Source organism: Zea mays, chromosome 6 (genome assembly GCF_902167145.1).
Source record: "Zea mays cultivar B73 chromosome 6, Zm-B73-REFERENCE-NAM-5.0, whole genome shotgun sequence".
Classification (NCBI taxonomy): domain Eukaryota; kingdom Viridiplantae; phylum Streptophyta; class Magnoliopsida; order Poales; family Poaceae; genus Zea; species Zea mays.
Genome location: NC_050101.1, coordinates 107,690,976 through 107,709,175, shown reverse-complemented (window position 1 = coordinate 107,709,175; position 18,200 = coordinate 107,690,976). Strand labels below are relative to the sequence as shown.

The 18,200-nt window shown below is 48.5% G+C and overlaps 1 protein-coding gene across 1 annotated transcript; it reads left to right on the top strand.

Moving 5' to 3' along the window:
* The first annotated feature begins 9,569 nt into the window (after positions 1–9,569).
* LOC100275091 (uncharacterized) lies at positions 9,570–10,300 on the top strand. The gene has a single exon (NM_001149275.2). The coding sequence runs from the start codon at positions 9,682–9,684 to the stop codon at positions 10,054–10,056; it is 375 nt and encodes a 124-aa protein (NP_001142747.1). The 5' UTR covers positions 9,570–9,681; the 3' UTR covers positions 10,057–10,300.
* Positions 10,301–18,200: the final 7,900 nt, after the last annotated feature.

Genomic DNA, 18,200 nt, shown 5'->3' with positions numbered 1-18,200 from the left:
ACGATCTGCCTTCCTCCGAAGCCACAAAGAGGGTGTGTAGCATCATGAATCTTATCCTCTGGCTCTTGCATCTGTCTAAAGGCCTTGGCAAATATAATATCCGCTGCACTGCCTGTATCAACCAGAACATTGTGGACCAGAAATCCCTTGATGACACAAGAAATGACCATAGCATCATTGTGAGGGTAATCCTTGAGCTGAAGGTCCTCCTGGGAGAAGGTAATTGGGATGTGGGACCATTTCGACTTGATGAAGGGTCTCTGTACCCCGACATGTTGTACCCTTCTCTGAGCCTCCTTCTTCTGCTTCTTGTTGGTCGGCTCTGAGCATGAACCACCTGTTATCGGGAGCACCAGCTTCGTAGTCGAAGCAGCTTCAGCTTGGTTGTTGAACGAAGCCATCAGCTCAAAAAGTGGAAGTGAGTTCACCGGAGGTGGGCGCCAATGTTGGAGACTTGTTCTCAAATACTTCGAATTAAGAATAAGGCAACATAAAATGTTAAATGTTTAACGACCTTCGTCCATTGAAGCATTATCTCCCCAAGGATATAATGAACTTCGGACGAAGGTCAAGAGCAAAAATCACGAAGGTCATACCTTCGTGATTAAAATTGCAAAATAATAAAGATGAAATATAAAATATAAGACATGAAGGAATAATATATCAAAACACATAAACTTATTCATATATTTCATTATATAAATTCAAATATATAACATTTAATCACATTTATACCTTCGTCTTGACAGAAGGCGATAATCCAAGTGTCGCGTGCAAACGATTACAAGATTGTGTGAACAGTATGGGGATACTGTTCATCTATTTATAGGCACAGGGCGCAGCCTATGTGAAATTACATTTATGCCCTTTACAATCGATTACAATCATGACACAAACTATCATGGGTCTATCGGTCATTTTATCTTTAGGTCGGTTCACTCCTTCGTCTTGAGACATGTCACTATGCCGAAGCTTTATAGATGATAGCTTCGGCACTGCTTTTGAGAGGATCCGTTGAAGGTGTTTCTTTCTTCAGGATCTTCGGCTACGAATCTTGCCCCCAACAGGGGGCGAAGTGCGCCGGTGCGGCTCTGCAAGGCGCCCATGATGCTGACATGTTTGCTATGTGCGTTCGTAGGTCGTCGTCCTCAGTGCGCCTTGTTTGGATCTATTGTTGAGTATATGCCTTGCTACTCCCCTCTGTCCCACACCTTTTTTCTCATCTCCGTCCTACGTTGTCACCTTCCAGCGACTGCGGCCCCCGCTGCTGCCCTTCCCCCATCCTCCTTCATGGCTCAGCCCGTGGGTTCCACCTCCGCCTCCTGTGCTCCTTGTTGTTTCGTCTCCGTTCCCCGTCTTCGTCATCGAGGTTTTTCCCTTGACGTCCGGTAAGATATCTGTGGTTAAGTGCTTCCTTGGCCTTTATATCGCCATCTCATTGCCCTCTGGCCACCCAGATCGTTGTGCCGACACTTGTGTCCAATGGTTTGCGTGACCGTGCAGCGACAACCATGCTGGTTATGGGCGAAAGCCTTGCTTGGCTTTCTGCTTGCCCCGACTTTGATGACGCTTCTGTGTGAAAGGGAAATGTGTCTTTGGGCCATTTTTATTTTGTTTTGGTGATTAAATGTTCAACACATTATTTTGGACTAACATCTTGATGTATGAGCATAAGCACAAGTATTTGAAAGGCAAATTGAGAAACATGAGAAAAGTGCATATTTATGTATCTTGCAAATTCTAATACATGGAAGGAACAAAGGTATGATTTTAACACTTAGTAAATTGTTTGAGTTGCTAACTATGTTTATATAAGTGCTAGGAAACTTCTCAAGTCAAACCATTTTTGGAGAAATGGTGTTTGGCTAAAGTGTACCCAAATGGTGCCAGTCCGTGAGCGCCAGACTGTCCGGTGCCTAGACTGTTCAGCAGTCATATTGGCCGCTCTCGGGAAAAGTGATAGGAGCGTTGGATAAAATTCATCGGACAATCTGGTGTGCACCGGACAGTCTGGTGAGCCAGGCGGCCAGTAGCTCATCCCGCGCCAACGGTCGGCGCGCAATCAACGGCGGCTACATGGTGGCCACGTCTGCTGAGCCAACAGTTGTGAGGCACCACCAGACAGTACGGTGTGCCAGGCGACCGAAGGCTCCAAGGGCTGACTCGACAGCCAGCTTTGTCCGTTTATGTAAGGGAATCACACAATGTGCAGTGTCCTGTGTGCACAAGACAGTCCGTTGCACCCACGGACACAAGGCAACCAGAGCCTTCCAAATGAAGATCAAACGACTCCTAGGTCCCTTAGGGCTATAAAAGAACCCCTAGACGTCATGGACCGGAACACAAGCATACCTTGAGCACACTACAACTCCAAGACTCCGCGATCACGCTGTTAATTCGTTAGATAGAGATTTGAGCGCGTTCTTGAGCTGTGGCTTTGCCGTTTTGATTCTTGCGCTCTCTTAGGCCTGAAAACGGACGGGAACGGTCGGGAAAACACCTTTACCGTTACTGTTACTGTTTTTTTAACAACGGACGGAAACGAAAACGGGATAGCCGGTAACGAAAACGATCGAAAAAATCCGAAAATCCGAAAACGATATAATACGAATAGAATTATAGCGGTATCGATCGGTAAACGGTTAATCAAGTCGGACCTTCGCATAAATCATCAATAGTATACCATAACAACAGCATAATAGCCCACAACTAGGCTAAGTTCACAAAACATAATAACTTATTTAAACTGTCTTAGTTTTGTCTCGGTTTGCGAGGTGCCATTCTACAACTACTCATAATCATTTTGTTCACAGAAGACACAATTTTCCCCTTATCTGTAGCTTCTTTTATCTCCTGGATCAAATGAATGAAATGAACAAGTTACAATTTAATTCATATGGTCACGAACAGATAGTTGTACATGAAACTTTATTCACTGCTATATGCAACAAACTATTACATGTGAACTTACACAAACAGTTACAGCTCCCCATAATCATCTATAGCATCTGGGTCACTTTCTATGCAACAAACTATTACATGTGAACTGACACAAACAGTTACAGCTCCCCATAATCATCTATAGCATCTGGGTCACTTTCTTCGCTGCTATATGCTGCATTCTGAACATCATGCTTCATTGCAACATATAGTGCATTCATAACATCTTCAAAATCATACATCAAGGATGGCAGTTTCTTCGAATCTTGAAAAACAATTACAAATAAAGCCATGAGCATGATTAAATTAAAGACATGAGCATTATTAAACTAAAGACATCAACATAGCATGCATATGTTACCTTTTCTCTCTGCTAATATCCAATCCTTGGTGCATATTAAAGCTTCTACCATTTCAGGTTTAAGTGAACTACGATAGGGATCAATAACACGACCACCAGAACTAAAGGCAGATTCGGAAGCTACTGTCGAAACCTGTACTGCTAAAACATCTCGAGCAATTTGTGTTAGAATGGGGTACTCTTTTGTCTTGCCTCTCCACCAAGATAAAATGTCGAATGATCCACTATGCTTCAACAAAGGATCTGCCATATACTTTTCCAGCTCATTTAAGTTGTTTAGATCAGCAACATTTGTGTCATAGAGGTAGCAGTCCAGTTCATCATTCTGAGTTCCCATGAGTCCAGTAGCTGTTGTTCTAGTTCCACTTGGATTTGGTTCATCGGATGGGATGGAAATTGGTGTTGATGATGATGTTGAGATACCACCAGGAGCATTAACTTCAACAGGTTTTCTCTTGCCTAACACTAACATAAACAAATGTGTTTTATTACAGTCAAGCATCTAAATATCTAATGATCTAAAGAACCTACTGTCTATGGCACATATAAATAAGTTAAATAACCCACTGCAAATATCAAACATTGAAAAAACTAGCAACTACTCAACTATCATTCTACTAACAGATAAAGAAACAATCAAACAATAACCTTGAAGATTTGCAGCTGCAGTCGTAGAGCCTTTGGACCACGTGATGTTGGTAATAGGTGGTGGTGCATTTTCCCCGAAAAGCAATCGTGCTGCCCGAGCCAAAGATGACGCCGATGGCTGGATACTTTTGCCAGGACTACTCGGTGCTGGTGGTGCCATGTCGAGGGAGGCAACTTTGAGCTTGTGAGTTGCGACTACTCGACGTGAGCGTGCTAGTGGTGGGCGTCGGATCGTCGGCTGGGCGGCAGCCGGGAGTCTGCACGAGGCAGCGAGGTGGTAGTCTACTAGTCTAGCACGACAGCGCGACTGCGCGAGACGACGCCTGGGTGTCCAACTAGCCGACGACCCGGCGGCTGGGAGTCTGCAGTTTGCACGAGCACGAAGCAGGAAGCGGTAGGCTGGCGGCTAGGAGCCTGGGACCTGATAGTCTGCACTAGGAGCTAGGTTTATGCTTATATAGTTATGCTGTAGGATTAGGCTGGCAGCGGCATGGGCCTTGGCCGGTTGGGCCTCCACTCCAACGGGTGCCAGGAGCCCAGGATTGGCCTTTGCAGGAACTTGACGGTATGAAAGCGGGATTGTCCCGTTTAAAAACAGGAAACCGCTAAAACGGGCAGGAACTGTGTAAAACCGTTTTCGGGCCTGTGTCCTGTTTTTTCTATCCCGTTTTCTTCCGATACCGTGTAAATCCCGAAAAAACGAAAACAGGCAGTAAAATCCGGTGTACGGTTGCCGGACGGGCGGGATTTTTTCGCACCGTTTTCAGGCCTACGCTCTCTTCTTGACTTGTGTGTGTGTTGTTGCTGCAATTGTGTTTTTGTGTGTGTCTCTACTCCCATCCTTACTCTATTTTGATTGTAAACATTTGTGTAAGATGTGAGAGACTCCAATTTGTGGAGATTCCTGACAACCGGGAATTGATATAAGGAAGACAACTGTGGTACTCAAGTTTGATCTTTGGGTCACTTGAGAGGGGTTGAGTGCAACCCTTGATGGAAGGAGGTCACCACTATCACAACGTGGAGTAGGCATTGGCCGAACCACGAGATAAAATTGTCGTGTCTCGTGTCCATTTACTTTATTGCGATTATCGTCTTCTTGAGTTCTTGTATTCACTTGTATTATTGCTTCTAAGTTTGATACACATTTCAAAGGAGCAATCAAGTGAAGAGTTCTCCTCTCTCCATCTCTACTCATATCAACTTGGTTTTAACTTTCACTAACACTCATTATGAACCAAGTTTGTGTTGTTTAGAGTTGATTATTGTAGGATCACCTATTCACCCCCTCTAGGTGATCTCACTGTGTCATTCACCCTGTTGGAGACGAAGCCAGGATGCATGTGTTTGTCATCTGTGGTTGCTCTTAGTGGTGGTTCTCGAGGTCATAATGCAAAGGTGATATTTGTACAGCGAAAGCGTCGCGCTCGATGCGTAGGGAGGTGTCCTACCTTCGCACTATCGTCTCTGCTCGCTTGATGGATTCTTATATATGTTCTTCTTTGTTGGCCTTGGCCTTGCGACCGATAATGGTCTGGCTCTTGATTACGTAATCATTGACACCTTTGCTTCATCATCCATCTCCTGTTGGTGGTGACATTAATCTTATGCTAGGTGGAGCCATGATCTTGCTCTCCCTCCTTAGAGGCTTCCTCCCCTTTAGGCCATGTTCGTTTGATCCCAAAACCATAGGGATTGAGGGGGATTGGAAGGGATTGGAGAGGATTTTGACTTGTAGGGCATTTAATCCCCCTCAATCCCTATGGATTGACACAAAACGAACAGGGCCTTAAGGGCGTAGGATGGTGGTTTATGGTGCTTGGATGTGCTGTCTGTGGGGGTGCTCGCCATCAACTTCAAAGGAGATGGTTGTTCTTCGGCAAGCTTCCATCCGCGTGCTTCTTCACGATCAGTCCCCACTCAGTTGGGTGGTCCCTCATCCGTTCAAGGATTCCTCCCCTTGTTATGCGCAATGGAGGGAGACAACTGTGCGGCGTTGCTACGACGGGTGTTGTGGTTTACATTAGTTTGGGTTAGCCGACAAGTATGTTGTTTGATGATCAGGTCCTCACTCCTCAGGAATTCGGTTGTTGTTGTTCTGCTCGCGTCAAGTCCGTTCGTGCCGTGTTTGCTTTGTTCGCTTTCTTCTTTGTTGCTGAAGTACTTGTTGCGTTGTGCTTGCAGCTATTTGTAATATATGGTCTGTCACAATATTATGTAAAGGTTTGCCTCGTTTCCCTTAAAAATGAGGTCGTTGAAGCATGGCCCAGTTATGCCAGAATCAATGAAAATTAGGTGGGATTATTTCCCCCGTTGACACGAGATGTGGGGTTGGGCCTGCGGCCTATTTTATTCTCTTGTATTATAAGGGGGTGTACAAGTTCTTTATATAGAGACGTCAGATCTATCAAAGGTAAAACCGGCATTTGGTCACATAACCTTTCGTTAGAGTTTCTTAACAACACTAACCCATTATATTCTGGTTTGTCAAGATAAATTAATTGGAGCCTAATTGAAACCCCCTCCTCTTGGGCCCGTTAGGTCCTTACACAGTCTCTTGGGCCAACCCCTTGTAGGCCCGTTAGGTCCTTATTACATACTCTCTTGGGCACTCGGTGTAATTCTGTCGTTTCGTATGGATCGGTCCTTACATATGTACCTGATCCATACAGAAGATGAATCGGTCCATTTCTCATCCATGCGTAGTGAACATTCACATATGTCGTTTGGTATTAAATCGTAGGTACATATGTGAATGTTGCTTTTTTTTAAAAAAAACTAGGGTGGCCGGGGTTTAATTCAGCTACAGCCCCTTATAATCTGGAGGATTTTTTTTGGAAGCTTAGAACCTTGTATTTCAGGACAAATAATAGTATTCACTAATATAAACAAAAAAAATAAATAAAAAACCATATGTCTCCACATAAGGGTCCGTTCGTTTTGCACCCAATCCATATGGATATCCACGTGGATTGGGTTGGATTTAATCCCAAGCAACAAGTCAAAATTCTTCCCAATTATTTTCAATCACATTCAATTCATATGGGTTGGGAATAATCGAACAAGGTCTAAATAGAGGATGGTCTAAAATTGACGCAACGAATAATAGAGGACTTCTAAAAACTCTCTTTGTTGGATGTATGTATCTTTAGAAGTTGCGAAATCATTTAAGTGGTTGGCCCGGCATAAAACTTATACGTTCTGCTGAAGCCAATATGAATAGTGTTTTTTTTTCTTTTTGACATTTTGCAAGACAGATAGAAGTTAGAAATGCAGAAAGTTTGCCAGAGAAATCTTCCGTAGGTAATGCTGTGTGCGGAGAAGAGACGACAGAAACGCCTTTGCAATGGCACTGTGTGGCTGCTGGGCCGTAGCACGATCGATGACATTTGTCTGGAAGGCAGAACGCGATAGACGGTAGCTAAGCACAATTGCAGCGTGCAACACGAAGTGCCACGATGCTGCCTCTCTCTTTCAGCCCCCTTTCGTCGAGGGCTACACGTATGAGACACATCATGCATGTCACCAACCAAGGTCACTACTAAGAGCAATCGCCGCGGCGTCGCCTTTCTCGTGTGAGACGTACTACAGTCATGCCAGCGGTCATAAAAAAACGTTTATCACGTCAAAATTGTGCTTCAAGATCAACAAGCAGGTCATTTGTAGCAAAAGCATACAAATTGTAGCAAAAACGTTTATCATCGTCCTAGTTGCCGGCCACGCCATCCATACCTCTGTTTCTATCCCATCGGGCCATCTCTAGCATAATCTTTATCGCACCTCTTATTTTAAACTCTACTCCGTTGGATAGTTATTTTAAACTCCACTCCGTTGGATAGTGTAGTATATATACAGTGTAAAACTGTGTTTTGCACTTCCATATAATATGCGTGCTTCAAAGACAACCTATGTCCATATACTGTTATTAAATTATATATCCACAAATTTAGAATTGGCTTCGCCTCGGGTGGTAATGTGTAGTAGCACAGCAGTGCCCGGTCGATTCACCGCATCGCAACGACCCCGGATTCGATCGGCTATTAAAGCGACGGCTCCTCCATTTGTCAAAGATTAGATATATAAATAATAAAGGGCGGCGCTGGGCAATGGTAGTACCCACTACCCACTATGTTGAGTCGTTTTTGCTTTCGCCGAATGCAAAAGCCAAGACAGAGCTAGCTAGCGACTAGCGAGGGGAACATATGGCAGTAGATGCATTTTGACATCTTTAGTAGTGGCGCACTGGTGCTCATGATCGATGCTGGGTTGTTAACAAAAAAAAACTGTGGATGTGTGCGTTGCTTTGGTTCTGTATTTCTTGGTGAAATGTGCGTGGATTTGGGTATTCTTCGTAAACGCAGACAATTATTGAGCTAGCTTGATCTTGCCATTCCTTTGGGAGTTTCTTTTTAAGCAAACATTGATTTGGGTACGTTTGACATTCTTCATCTGGTTTATTAATTGTTGTTATTACTCACACCAGTACAAAACTAACCTTCACTGTGAGTTCGTTGTTTACGAACCAACCGTGATAAACCTTTATTATCGGTTTATAATAACTTAAAATAATCTAAAAAATGATTAGCATCCTCAAGCAGAATCCGCAGTGAATGTCCATACATATCACTACTCACTGAAGCCATAAACCGGCAACGATATATCACCATCCGTTTAAGCCATGAAGCCCTTAAAGTGATTTTTTTCTTTTTTAAAAAAAAAGACCGTGAGGGAAAGATCCCAGGAATAATTGAAATCCCGGGTGCGCGACGCAGCGACTCGGAAACGCCACACGCGACCTGCAGCTAGCAGCAGCTAGACGATGACGATCCATCCATCAATCTGCCGCTGATGCATGAGCGACGAATGCCTCACGTACACTAGCTAGCTAGCTAGCTAGCTAGTGCTATTGCTACTCCAGTTAGACTACTACCTAGTTCGTCCGTGTTTCTATAGTACAGAAGCATCCACATCTTTCGATCTATATAAAAGCTCCTACTCTAATTTTTTGGAGCTCAATCGAATTTTCCGGAACTTCCATAGGCACTAGCGCTACATCTCTAGGATTATTCTCAGATTTTTTTTGGATTAAACAATGAAAGTTATTGCGATCACTTATGACCTAGAAAACATCATATAGACAAAATCGATATTTTTTTACAAAAGCAAACGTGTGCAAACAATTTGGGCTTTTTTTTATAAAAAAAGACATGAGGTCATCTTCATTCGCTAGTTTTTTCTTTCTAAATTAATTGGTTTAGGTTTATCCGTTTTGTTAGGGATATATATAACTCATGCATACGGGTATATACAAGGAAGGGGAAAAAAAGGATGCCAGAAGCATAAAAGGCCAACAAAATTATATTTGGAAGCCGGCTAGCACGAATGTGACGTGAGACGAAAAAGAAATAAAGCACGCACGCAGCCGCAGCCGCAGCCGCCGCCGCACCATCGCACAGCAGTCAGCAGCTGGGCAGCAAGGCGCAGCACCTTGTGGCCAGGTGATGAGGGAGACAGGCAACTCACCAAAGCAAGCAGCAGAGGATTGCAAAGGTTTCTTCTCCCGTCTGCCCTCCTCCTTCCTTCCCGGCCTATATATACCCTCCCCGCCACACCTGTTCCCATCACATCTCTCCCAGCCAAAGGCAATTAAGCAACCATTACGCAGCCACAACAGCAACGCAGCAAGCTAAGCTAGAGGGAGTAGTGAGTGGGAGAGAGAGAGAGAGAGACAAATGAGGCCGGAAAGAGTTGGAGGTGTGGCGCCGACGACGACGGTGCTATTGGCTGGCGGCGGGCGGCCGAGCCTGTGGAGGACGCCGACGCCATATCTCTTCCTGGGGTTCGCGACGATGATGGTCCTCATCGCGGTGGCGCTGGTCGCGCTCATGTGCGCGCGCCGCAAGGCCTCTTCGTCGTCGTCGTCGTCGGCCAACGGCGGCGACGAGAAGCCGGCGTCGGTGCGGGTCCTGGTGCCGCTCGACCGGGAGCCCCCCAAGGTCGTGGTCGTCATGGCCGGCGACGCCCTGCCGTCCTTCATCGCCGTCGCCAGCGCGAGGAAGCCGCTCGCCTTCGCCGCCACACCGGCCGCGCCGGCCGAGGGCTTGTAGGCGCATATGCAGGGGCGGGCGAGAAGAGAACCCGCGCATCGCGAGTTCGCGACGCGCGCGGGGGCCAATTTTGTCGAGAGGTTTTTGTTTGTTCTTTTGCTTTGGAGCTCGGTGGCGTAGCGTAGGTGAACGGTGAACTGTGAGCTAGGGCGCCCACGCGCCGCCACCGGCCGGCAGCTGGTTTTGGTCTGTTTCGGGAAAAGCTTGCAGCTTGAATAAAACGCGCACGGCTTTCTTTTCGCTAGCTCAGCTGGATCTCAATGATTTTCTTCTTTTTCACGCAAATAGTGGCGAGGACAGTGTTTGAGTGCACTAGAGCTAATAGTTAGTAGCTAAAATTAGTTAAGATAACCAAACACTCTAGTTAATAGTTTAGCTATTAGTTATTTTGTAAATTAGTTAATAGTTAGGTAGTTATTTGTTAGCTAGCTAATTATACTAACAATTTTTAGCCAACTAACTATTAGTTCTAGTGCATTCAAACACCTCCTAAGTACGGTGCAATAAATTGAAACTAACATACTGGAAAATGCTACGGATTTAAATACTATTGTATACTTTAGTTTTAAATAAATCGAAAACTTTAGCAAAATAAAATGACAATATAGGCTGTGTTTAGGAACAAAGTTTTTGAAAACCACATTTTTTTGAAATACTACTGCATATTTTAGACATGACAATACCATAGTTTTAAATACTACAGTTTTAGAAACTGAGATACATACCTAAATTTAGAATGCCTTAAACCAATACAGTATTTGTAATACTTTAGTTTTGAAAACAGAGATTTTAACTAGCTTATTAATAACATCATTTTATATATAATACGTATTTAAGAATACTACAATATTTTTTCAAAACTGTGAAAAACGTCACTCCCATACACCCGCATAATGCCTTACTTGCGGTTTAAACTCAAGATATCCTACAAAGGAACAACACCATCACACCATGCCTGTAAATATATTTTTGTCTAGGTATGGGGGCGCCATATATAGTGTGCGGTTAGAAGAACTTGTGTTATATTGTCTTTTTACTTATTTTTTGTTTGGTTAGTACAATTGAATGGATTGGTCTTCTAATACTTATTCCTTACTAGCTAATAATTATTATTAGCATAAGAAATATAGTCCTTCCATAAAAAATTCTATCAAAATTCATATGACGAACCTGTGATAAATCAACTCATCTATAATAAAAGTGACTTCTCAAACTAAAAACACCACGTCGACTTAGATGACGACGGAAAACACCTCGCAACACACTCGCGGGAGCATAAACAACTTATCATTGTTATATTTTAATATATATATATATATATAATTAACAAGGGACTCTATTTAAAATTTCATTCCAAACCCCCAAAATCTTAGGACCGCCACTACATAGACTTCGACAATCGGTGTTGGAGAAAGAATTGACAGCAGTCACCTTCCTCTCACTAGGCGCTTAAAGATATATCAGGTCTCGTTAGGTATGTGTGGGCGAGAAGGTATGGTAAATGTTGGTTTGCGAGTTGGACCTCATTCCGTATTTACTTCACGCGATGTGAAAGGAGCCACAATCAACATGGTTGTTTTACTCGAGAGGTATGACTGAGTCGACTAAACGAGTTCAGATGAGATCAACCTAATATTCTCACCCTTAAGCTTATACTTACTCACTTATACTTAGAACTTAAATTTTTGAGGACATAAACATTTTTGTTTCTAATAGTAAATTCTTATCACTGCTTGATATCATTATATCATAAAGAAATGACATAATTTAAGTATAGGGGCAGTGTTGTGCTCCTCCTATATATAGCATATTCCTCCTCTCTGTGTAACATAGGAGTATATCACAGAAGTTGTTGGAGAACTATGTTCTCCCAGGGGCGAATCTAAGGGGGCGATTGGGAGGCGGGCTCCAGCTCCCTATATCCATGAAACTTCATTAAAAATAGAGGTGGAAGATAAAGCACAAGGAGAAAGAAAAAGAGAGAAAAATAAGTTTTCCTACTAGCTTGTGATGACTCGATGCTTCCATAGGTGTTTACTAGAAAATTAGTCTTGCTTTAGGGCCCGTTTGGCACAACTCCAGCTCCTGATTCTAAGCGAGGATCTGGAGGAGTCGTGCCAAACGAGTATTTTTTAAACTGATTCTCGTATGGAGCCGAAAGATTGGGAGTCATTTTTGTGAAGAAATGTGGGATCTAAAAAAATCTGCTCCACCCTCCCTTAAAACAGCTCCTCAATCAACCAAATATGGACCTCCCCTTAAAGTTTGATCAAAATTACCCGCAATTGCCATTGGACAAAAACATAACGAGCCCCTCCCGCAACCCTCCACGACGCGCGTCCTCTATGCCCGTGACCCCTGCCTGTCGCTGAAGGGAGCGGTGGCTAGGGTTTCGACCATCTCTAGCAGTTTCGCCGTCCTCCAGCGAGAGCTCCAACCGTGTCTGCTATCCTGCGGTTCCCAGGTACGTGCTTCTTCTTACCGTGTGCTTGTGTGTTCGTCTGGCTGGCTTCCTGCTCGTCTGCAGATCATGGTCGTGTGCTTGTGTGCTTGTGCTTGGCGAGCGCGGCCGGGCGCGATTCCTGTTCGTCTGCAGATCACGGCTGGCTTTCCGGGCGCGGATCACGGCCGCGGGGACGACGTGATTCCTGCTCGTCTGCTCTGCTCTGCAGATCCCGACGTTCTGCTCTGCTCCCTGCTCTGCTCGTCCCGGCGTTCTGCTCTGCTCGTCCCAGCCGCTCGCTAGCCGCGCAGCCGCTCTGCTCGCTAGCGATACGAGACCCCATCTAAACCAAATCCGCAGGACGAGGGCTCTCAAGCAATTTTATTTTGGTCAGAGCAGCTAAGTTTTTATATATTTTGGTGTCAATGAATAGTTGCTTATTTCGTGTAGGAAAACCAAATCTGCGGCCAAACTATCCATTACCCCCAGTGGAGCATTTAAACATGGTTTATTTTGCTTGAGAGGAAACCTAAGTCCCAGTCGCTCTGCTATCCGTCAAGTGGTACTACACCACAAATTCTGGAGGGTGAAACCACTGAGAACACTAATGACAAGGATGGAGACTATGAGGCCAATGATGACAAGGATGAAGACTATGAAGAATGTGAAGAGGTTTCCCCTGCAACTACTAAAGGAAAGCGTCATGTTTCTGTTGGTCAAAAGGACAAGGGTAAAAAGCCCAGTGTTGGAACTTGCTCTTCGGTGCAAGGTGATCCAATGGGGGTGTGATGTGACGTAAACAGGGTTCTCGCACGAGATGGCAATAGCTCTGTTAATCTAGCCTCTCAAGGGCACTGTGCGGGGGTATTTATAGGTATCTGAGTGCCCAGCGTCCTGTGTTAAGGACGCATGTGCCCTCAGACACCTAGGTTATCCCCGGAATATTCCTATAAAGCGGGGTTACAGACCGTAATTACAGGGAAGCCTTTACAAAGTAGGCCCGTAATGCGCGGCGGCCACGCAGGGCCTGTTACAATGGGCCAGAACACACGTGGGCCTCCATGCTGGACGAGGTCGCAAGATGAGACGACCTCGTCACAGGTCTTCGTCTGGTGACGTATGGGACGAAGGGTGAGCCTACCTGTTGTCTTGTCTCCGTTGGTCCAGCGATTATGGCGAAGGCATCTAGCGAAGGGTGGCGTCTTCGCCTTCGCCCCAACATTTGCCCTCCGAGGGACCAGTTCGACTAAGTCATCTGGTGCCGAAGACGTCGCTAGATGGCGGAGACGCTGCCCTCGCTCGAAGTGGTTCCGCGGGGGTTTTTGACATGACCGTTGATTGACACCGTACTGTTGGACTGCGGGTTTCCCGAAGCGCCGCGCCCTGTGTATAAAAGGGGACGGGGGGCGGCGCGTTTTGAACTTTATCTTTCCGCGCTCCGCGAAAACCCTAACCGCCTTTTCAAACCTCTTGCTACTCGTCTGCCCTCCTTGCTCTTGTTCACCGGAGATCTGGCCCATGTGAAGCAGACCGCCCGCCGCCGCCGACGGTACGTAGCGATGCCGACCTCTTCTTCTTCTGCTGCCGCTACGCCGCCGGCCGACGCGTCGTCTGAGGAGACGCTGAGCACTGTGGCGGCGGAGGAGTTGCGCGCCGGCGATACGGTGGATTTCGGTGTGTCGCGGATGTCCTCGGTCCGTGTGCAAGATATGCAGCAGCTTGGTTACTTTGGCGGCGGAGTCGCTCGTGTCCCGGGGACGGAGGAGGTCCCCGAGCCAGAAGGTGAGTTGGTTGTGTTTGAGGCGTTCTTTGCCGCTGGTCTTCGCCTGCCTGCGCACCGATTTGTGGGAGAAGTCCTGCGCAGATTCAACGTCCAGATCCATCAGCTAACTCCGAATGCCGTGGTGGCTCTGTCGAAGTATGTCTGGGCGACGACTTCGTACGGCGGACAACCATCGGTCGAAGTCTTCACGAAGTACTATTGCCTGCACTGGCAGAAAAGGATGATCAGAAATAAGGTTGCCCAGTTTGGGTCCTGTACATTTACGCCGAAGACCGGCAAGACCTCGATGGAGGTAGTTGAGTTGGTTCCTTGCGCTCGCAATAAATGGGGCAACTGGCATGAGTTTTGGTTCTACGTTGCGGAGGGCATAGTCGAAGACCATCCGGGGCTCCCCGTGGCCGAGATGTGCTCGCATTATTACTCAGCATACCCGCAGTTTGAAGTGGCGGAAGAGGATGCAAGCGAAGGGGCCCTTCGGTGCGCGGCCGGCCTGAGCAGCGGGCGCGATTTGGTTGAAGAGTTTGTGGCGTACGGGGTGTGGCCTTTGGCGCATGGCTGGGCGCTGGGCGAAGTATGCCCTTGCCAGATGCCTTCCCATGGTGGGAAGCTGGTGCGAAGTCCCGCCTTCGCACTGGATCTGCATAGCCGCGATCCGGCCGCTTTTGTGCGTGAGGCGGAGGATGGGGCGGTGCGGATCGTTGGCCGGTACGTGGCGAAGACAGAGGGCTAGCGTAGCTGGGATATACGCGGGTCTAATGACCGCTTGAACAGGGTCTTCGAGTTGAACCGTCTGTCGTATGGCGGTTATCCCGGGCAAGACGATGTGGATCGTCGCGGGAAGAAGTCGGCGGCAGAGGCTAGAGACGACCCCGCGCCGGCGGCCGCCCCATCCTCTAAGAAGAGGAAGCTAGGTATTGCTACGGGAGGACTGGGGGTTTCTGATGGTTTTGCTAGGGAATTGATGAGGACATGCGCGGCCACAGGGGGAAGGATGTCTTCGCCCGAGCTCCGGGAGGCTTCGGCGCGGATGCTGAGGGTTACCGGGGGTTGGTGGCCTAATAATGTTCCTATCCCCCGCGCGACCGGCGAAGACTTTTTTACATCTCGCATGGTTCGTGATTGGAGAGTGTTTCCTTACGGGCGGAATATTGCTGCTGTTGTGTCGTCAGTGATGGACAAGGATCGTCAGGGAGCTGCGCAGAAGCGCCAGGCGGTCGTCAGGCTCCATGAGGCCAGGCCGAAGAGGCCACGGGGAACTGCGAAGGCTGCTGCCCCCGGCGGGAGCCAGCCGCCGCTGGCGACGAAGTCGGCCGCCCCTGGGTCCAGCAGGGTGCCGGAGGCTGTGAAGGCGGCTACCGCCAGCGGTACCAAGTCTGTCCCGGCGGTAGCCGTGAAGGCCCGAGAGTTGCCGCCGCCGGGCAAGCGCGTTGCCGACTTCGCCACCGATATTAGTGTGGAAGATTATCTTGTTGGTAAGTCGTTGGCTCGAGTTTTTTTTAATCTGTTGATACGTCGCAGGGTCGGGCGAAGGCCAACTTGTTGTTGTTCCGCCCGCCGTGGCGACCGCGGCGGCTGTCGTGGTGCCCAGGGCGAAGGGTAGTGCTCTTAGTGCCGGTGGCGAGATTCCGGCACTCACTGTCGTCAGGGACGAGGCGGGCGCTGTGTCCCGCCGGCTGAAGGAGGCATTAAGTCAGGTACGTTGAGCTGGACTTCGGTTTTTACCGGCTTCGTTGGGGCTGTGGTCTTATGTGTGTCTTGTAGGTGGCTGACTTCGCAGACCGCGCGGCGTCGGGGGCCCTTACGGCAGTTGTGTCTGCCGAAGTCGAGAGACTTCGGGCGCAACATGCTGACGCCGTCCGGGAAAAGTCGGCCGCCGACAGCAAGTGCCGCAAGCTGGCGAATAAGGTGGCCGCGCTGGAGGGTGAGAGGACTGACCTCCGGCGCCAACTGGCGGAGGAGAGGAAGGAGGCTAATGAGGCCCTCGCCAAGGCGCAGTCTGCGCAGGCGGAGGCCAATTTGGCGCGGGCGGAGGGCAGTCTTGCCAGGCAGTGCGCCGAGGAATTGGAGGAGCGGCTCAACGCTCTGCAGACCCGTGTGGAGAGGGCCGAGGCTTCGACGCGCTCGGAGGTTGAGCGGACACGCAAACAGCTTATGGACTCATACCATGAGCTGGGCGCGCGGACCGCTGACTTCGAAGTGCCAGACCGAGAGCCCGGACTTCGCTGCCTCGAGTGGCTACAGGAGGAGTTGCTGGCGCTCCCCGCCATCGTGGAGGGGTTTATGTCCTATGCCTCCCTGGTCACCTGCGAAGGGGCAATGAACGCGCTTTCCCGCGAAGGGTGCCGGCACTATGAGGTCTTCGACCAAGCTGATGAGGATTTCGAGCGCGATATTTACAAGGTTGAGGACCCTGTGGTGAAGGAATCCGCGGGAGCCCTCTACGACCGGATGTGGGGCCCTCACGGTCGGGAGGTGGTCAGGGAGCGGACCGAGACGACGAGGGGTCAGGTAGTGTTTGACTTTTGTTTGGTGTTTGTTGAATGTGGGTTATATGTGGGTTTGCTGAATCTGTGTGCTGTGTCTCAGGCGGCGCGTGGCGAGAAGGTGGAGGACTTTGGGGCTTTGAACAGCGTGGAGCCTGACTCGGAGTCGAACCCGGTGGCGGCTGCGTCCGAGGCCGCCCCGGAGCCGCCCCCGGAAACCGCCGAAGGCGTTCTGATGCCCCCGCAGCCACTGCGGCCGGCGGAGGCCCGTCGCCAATTGCCGCGCCGAGGGCTGAGGATCCTGTGACGATGGCGGCGGAGCCGGCAGCGGAGGATCCCGCGACGGCTGGGTCTTCGTAGGTGGCTTAGTGGGTGTGGGTAGTTAGGGAATTTTGGATATGTTGCTGAACCTTGGTTGCTGCGCAGGTTCAAGATTTTGGGCCTGCACACGCAACCGCTACTGCTAATTTTTTGGCGGCTTCGACCGTGGATGATGGGAATAAATCGGATGAGTCTGCATCTAAGTTTTCTGATTTTGGTGACTCTGGGAGCTCGGTTGAGTGGACTGAAGAGTCGTCGGATGAGGACTTGGACTACTTTGCGGCCTTGGATGTGGTAGCGGCGGAGGATTCGCCGCATGCTGCGGACGCTGAAGTTGTGCCTGGTCCGAGCGCTGGGCGTAGGCGGCGAAGGGCGGTTGCGAAGCTTAGAGTGAGTGAGGCGGACGATGGTCGGCTTCGTGTGAGTAGGGCTGGCAGGCAGGAACTGTTGTCCTTGCCGGCTGCTGTGAGTGCGGGTGAGGGGGAGCTGCGAAGTCTTTTTGCTGGTGAGGAGCTGAGGATAATGCTATTTAACTATAGGGAGATGGGAATTATTCCGAAGGTTGAGCCGATGTAAAGTGTGATGCCCTCGCTTGTACATATGTAATGGCTTGTATGATGAGGTTGTGTGCCTTCGCACATTCGGCTATGCTCACGAAGGCGTTACGTACTTGGTCTGGTGCGCACGTAGTCGATCTTTGCGCGGACAGTTTGGTGTAGTCTTTTTCGCACTTGTTAAGCTTGGTCCGGCTGCACCCTTAGGCGACTGTTGCACGGATAGTCTTCGCGAAAGACTTCGATTTTTCGCACTTGTTGTGCTAGTCCGGCTGCACCCTTAGGCGACTTCTGCGCGGATGGTCTTCGCGAAAGACTTCGATTTTTCGCACTTGTTGTGCTAGTCCGGCTGCACCCTTAGGCGACTTCTGCGCGGATGGTCTTCGCGAAAGACTTCGATTTTTCGCACTTGTTGTGCTAGTCCGGCTGCACCCTTAGGCGACTTTTGCACGGATAGTCTTCGCGAAAGACTTTGATTTTTCGCACTTGTTGTGCTAGTCCGGCTGCACCCTTGGGCGACTTTTGCGCGGAGTTGTCGCACGCGAGGGTAGCTAGCGCTG

Bases quoted from the DNA above. Each gene is read 5' to 3' on its own strand.
- LOC100275091 (NM_001149275.2), top strand. From the start codon at position 9,682: ATGAGGCCGGAAAGAGTTGGAGGTGTGGCGCCGACGACGACGGTGCTA.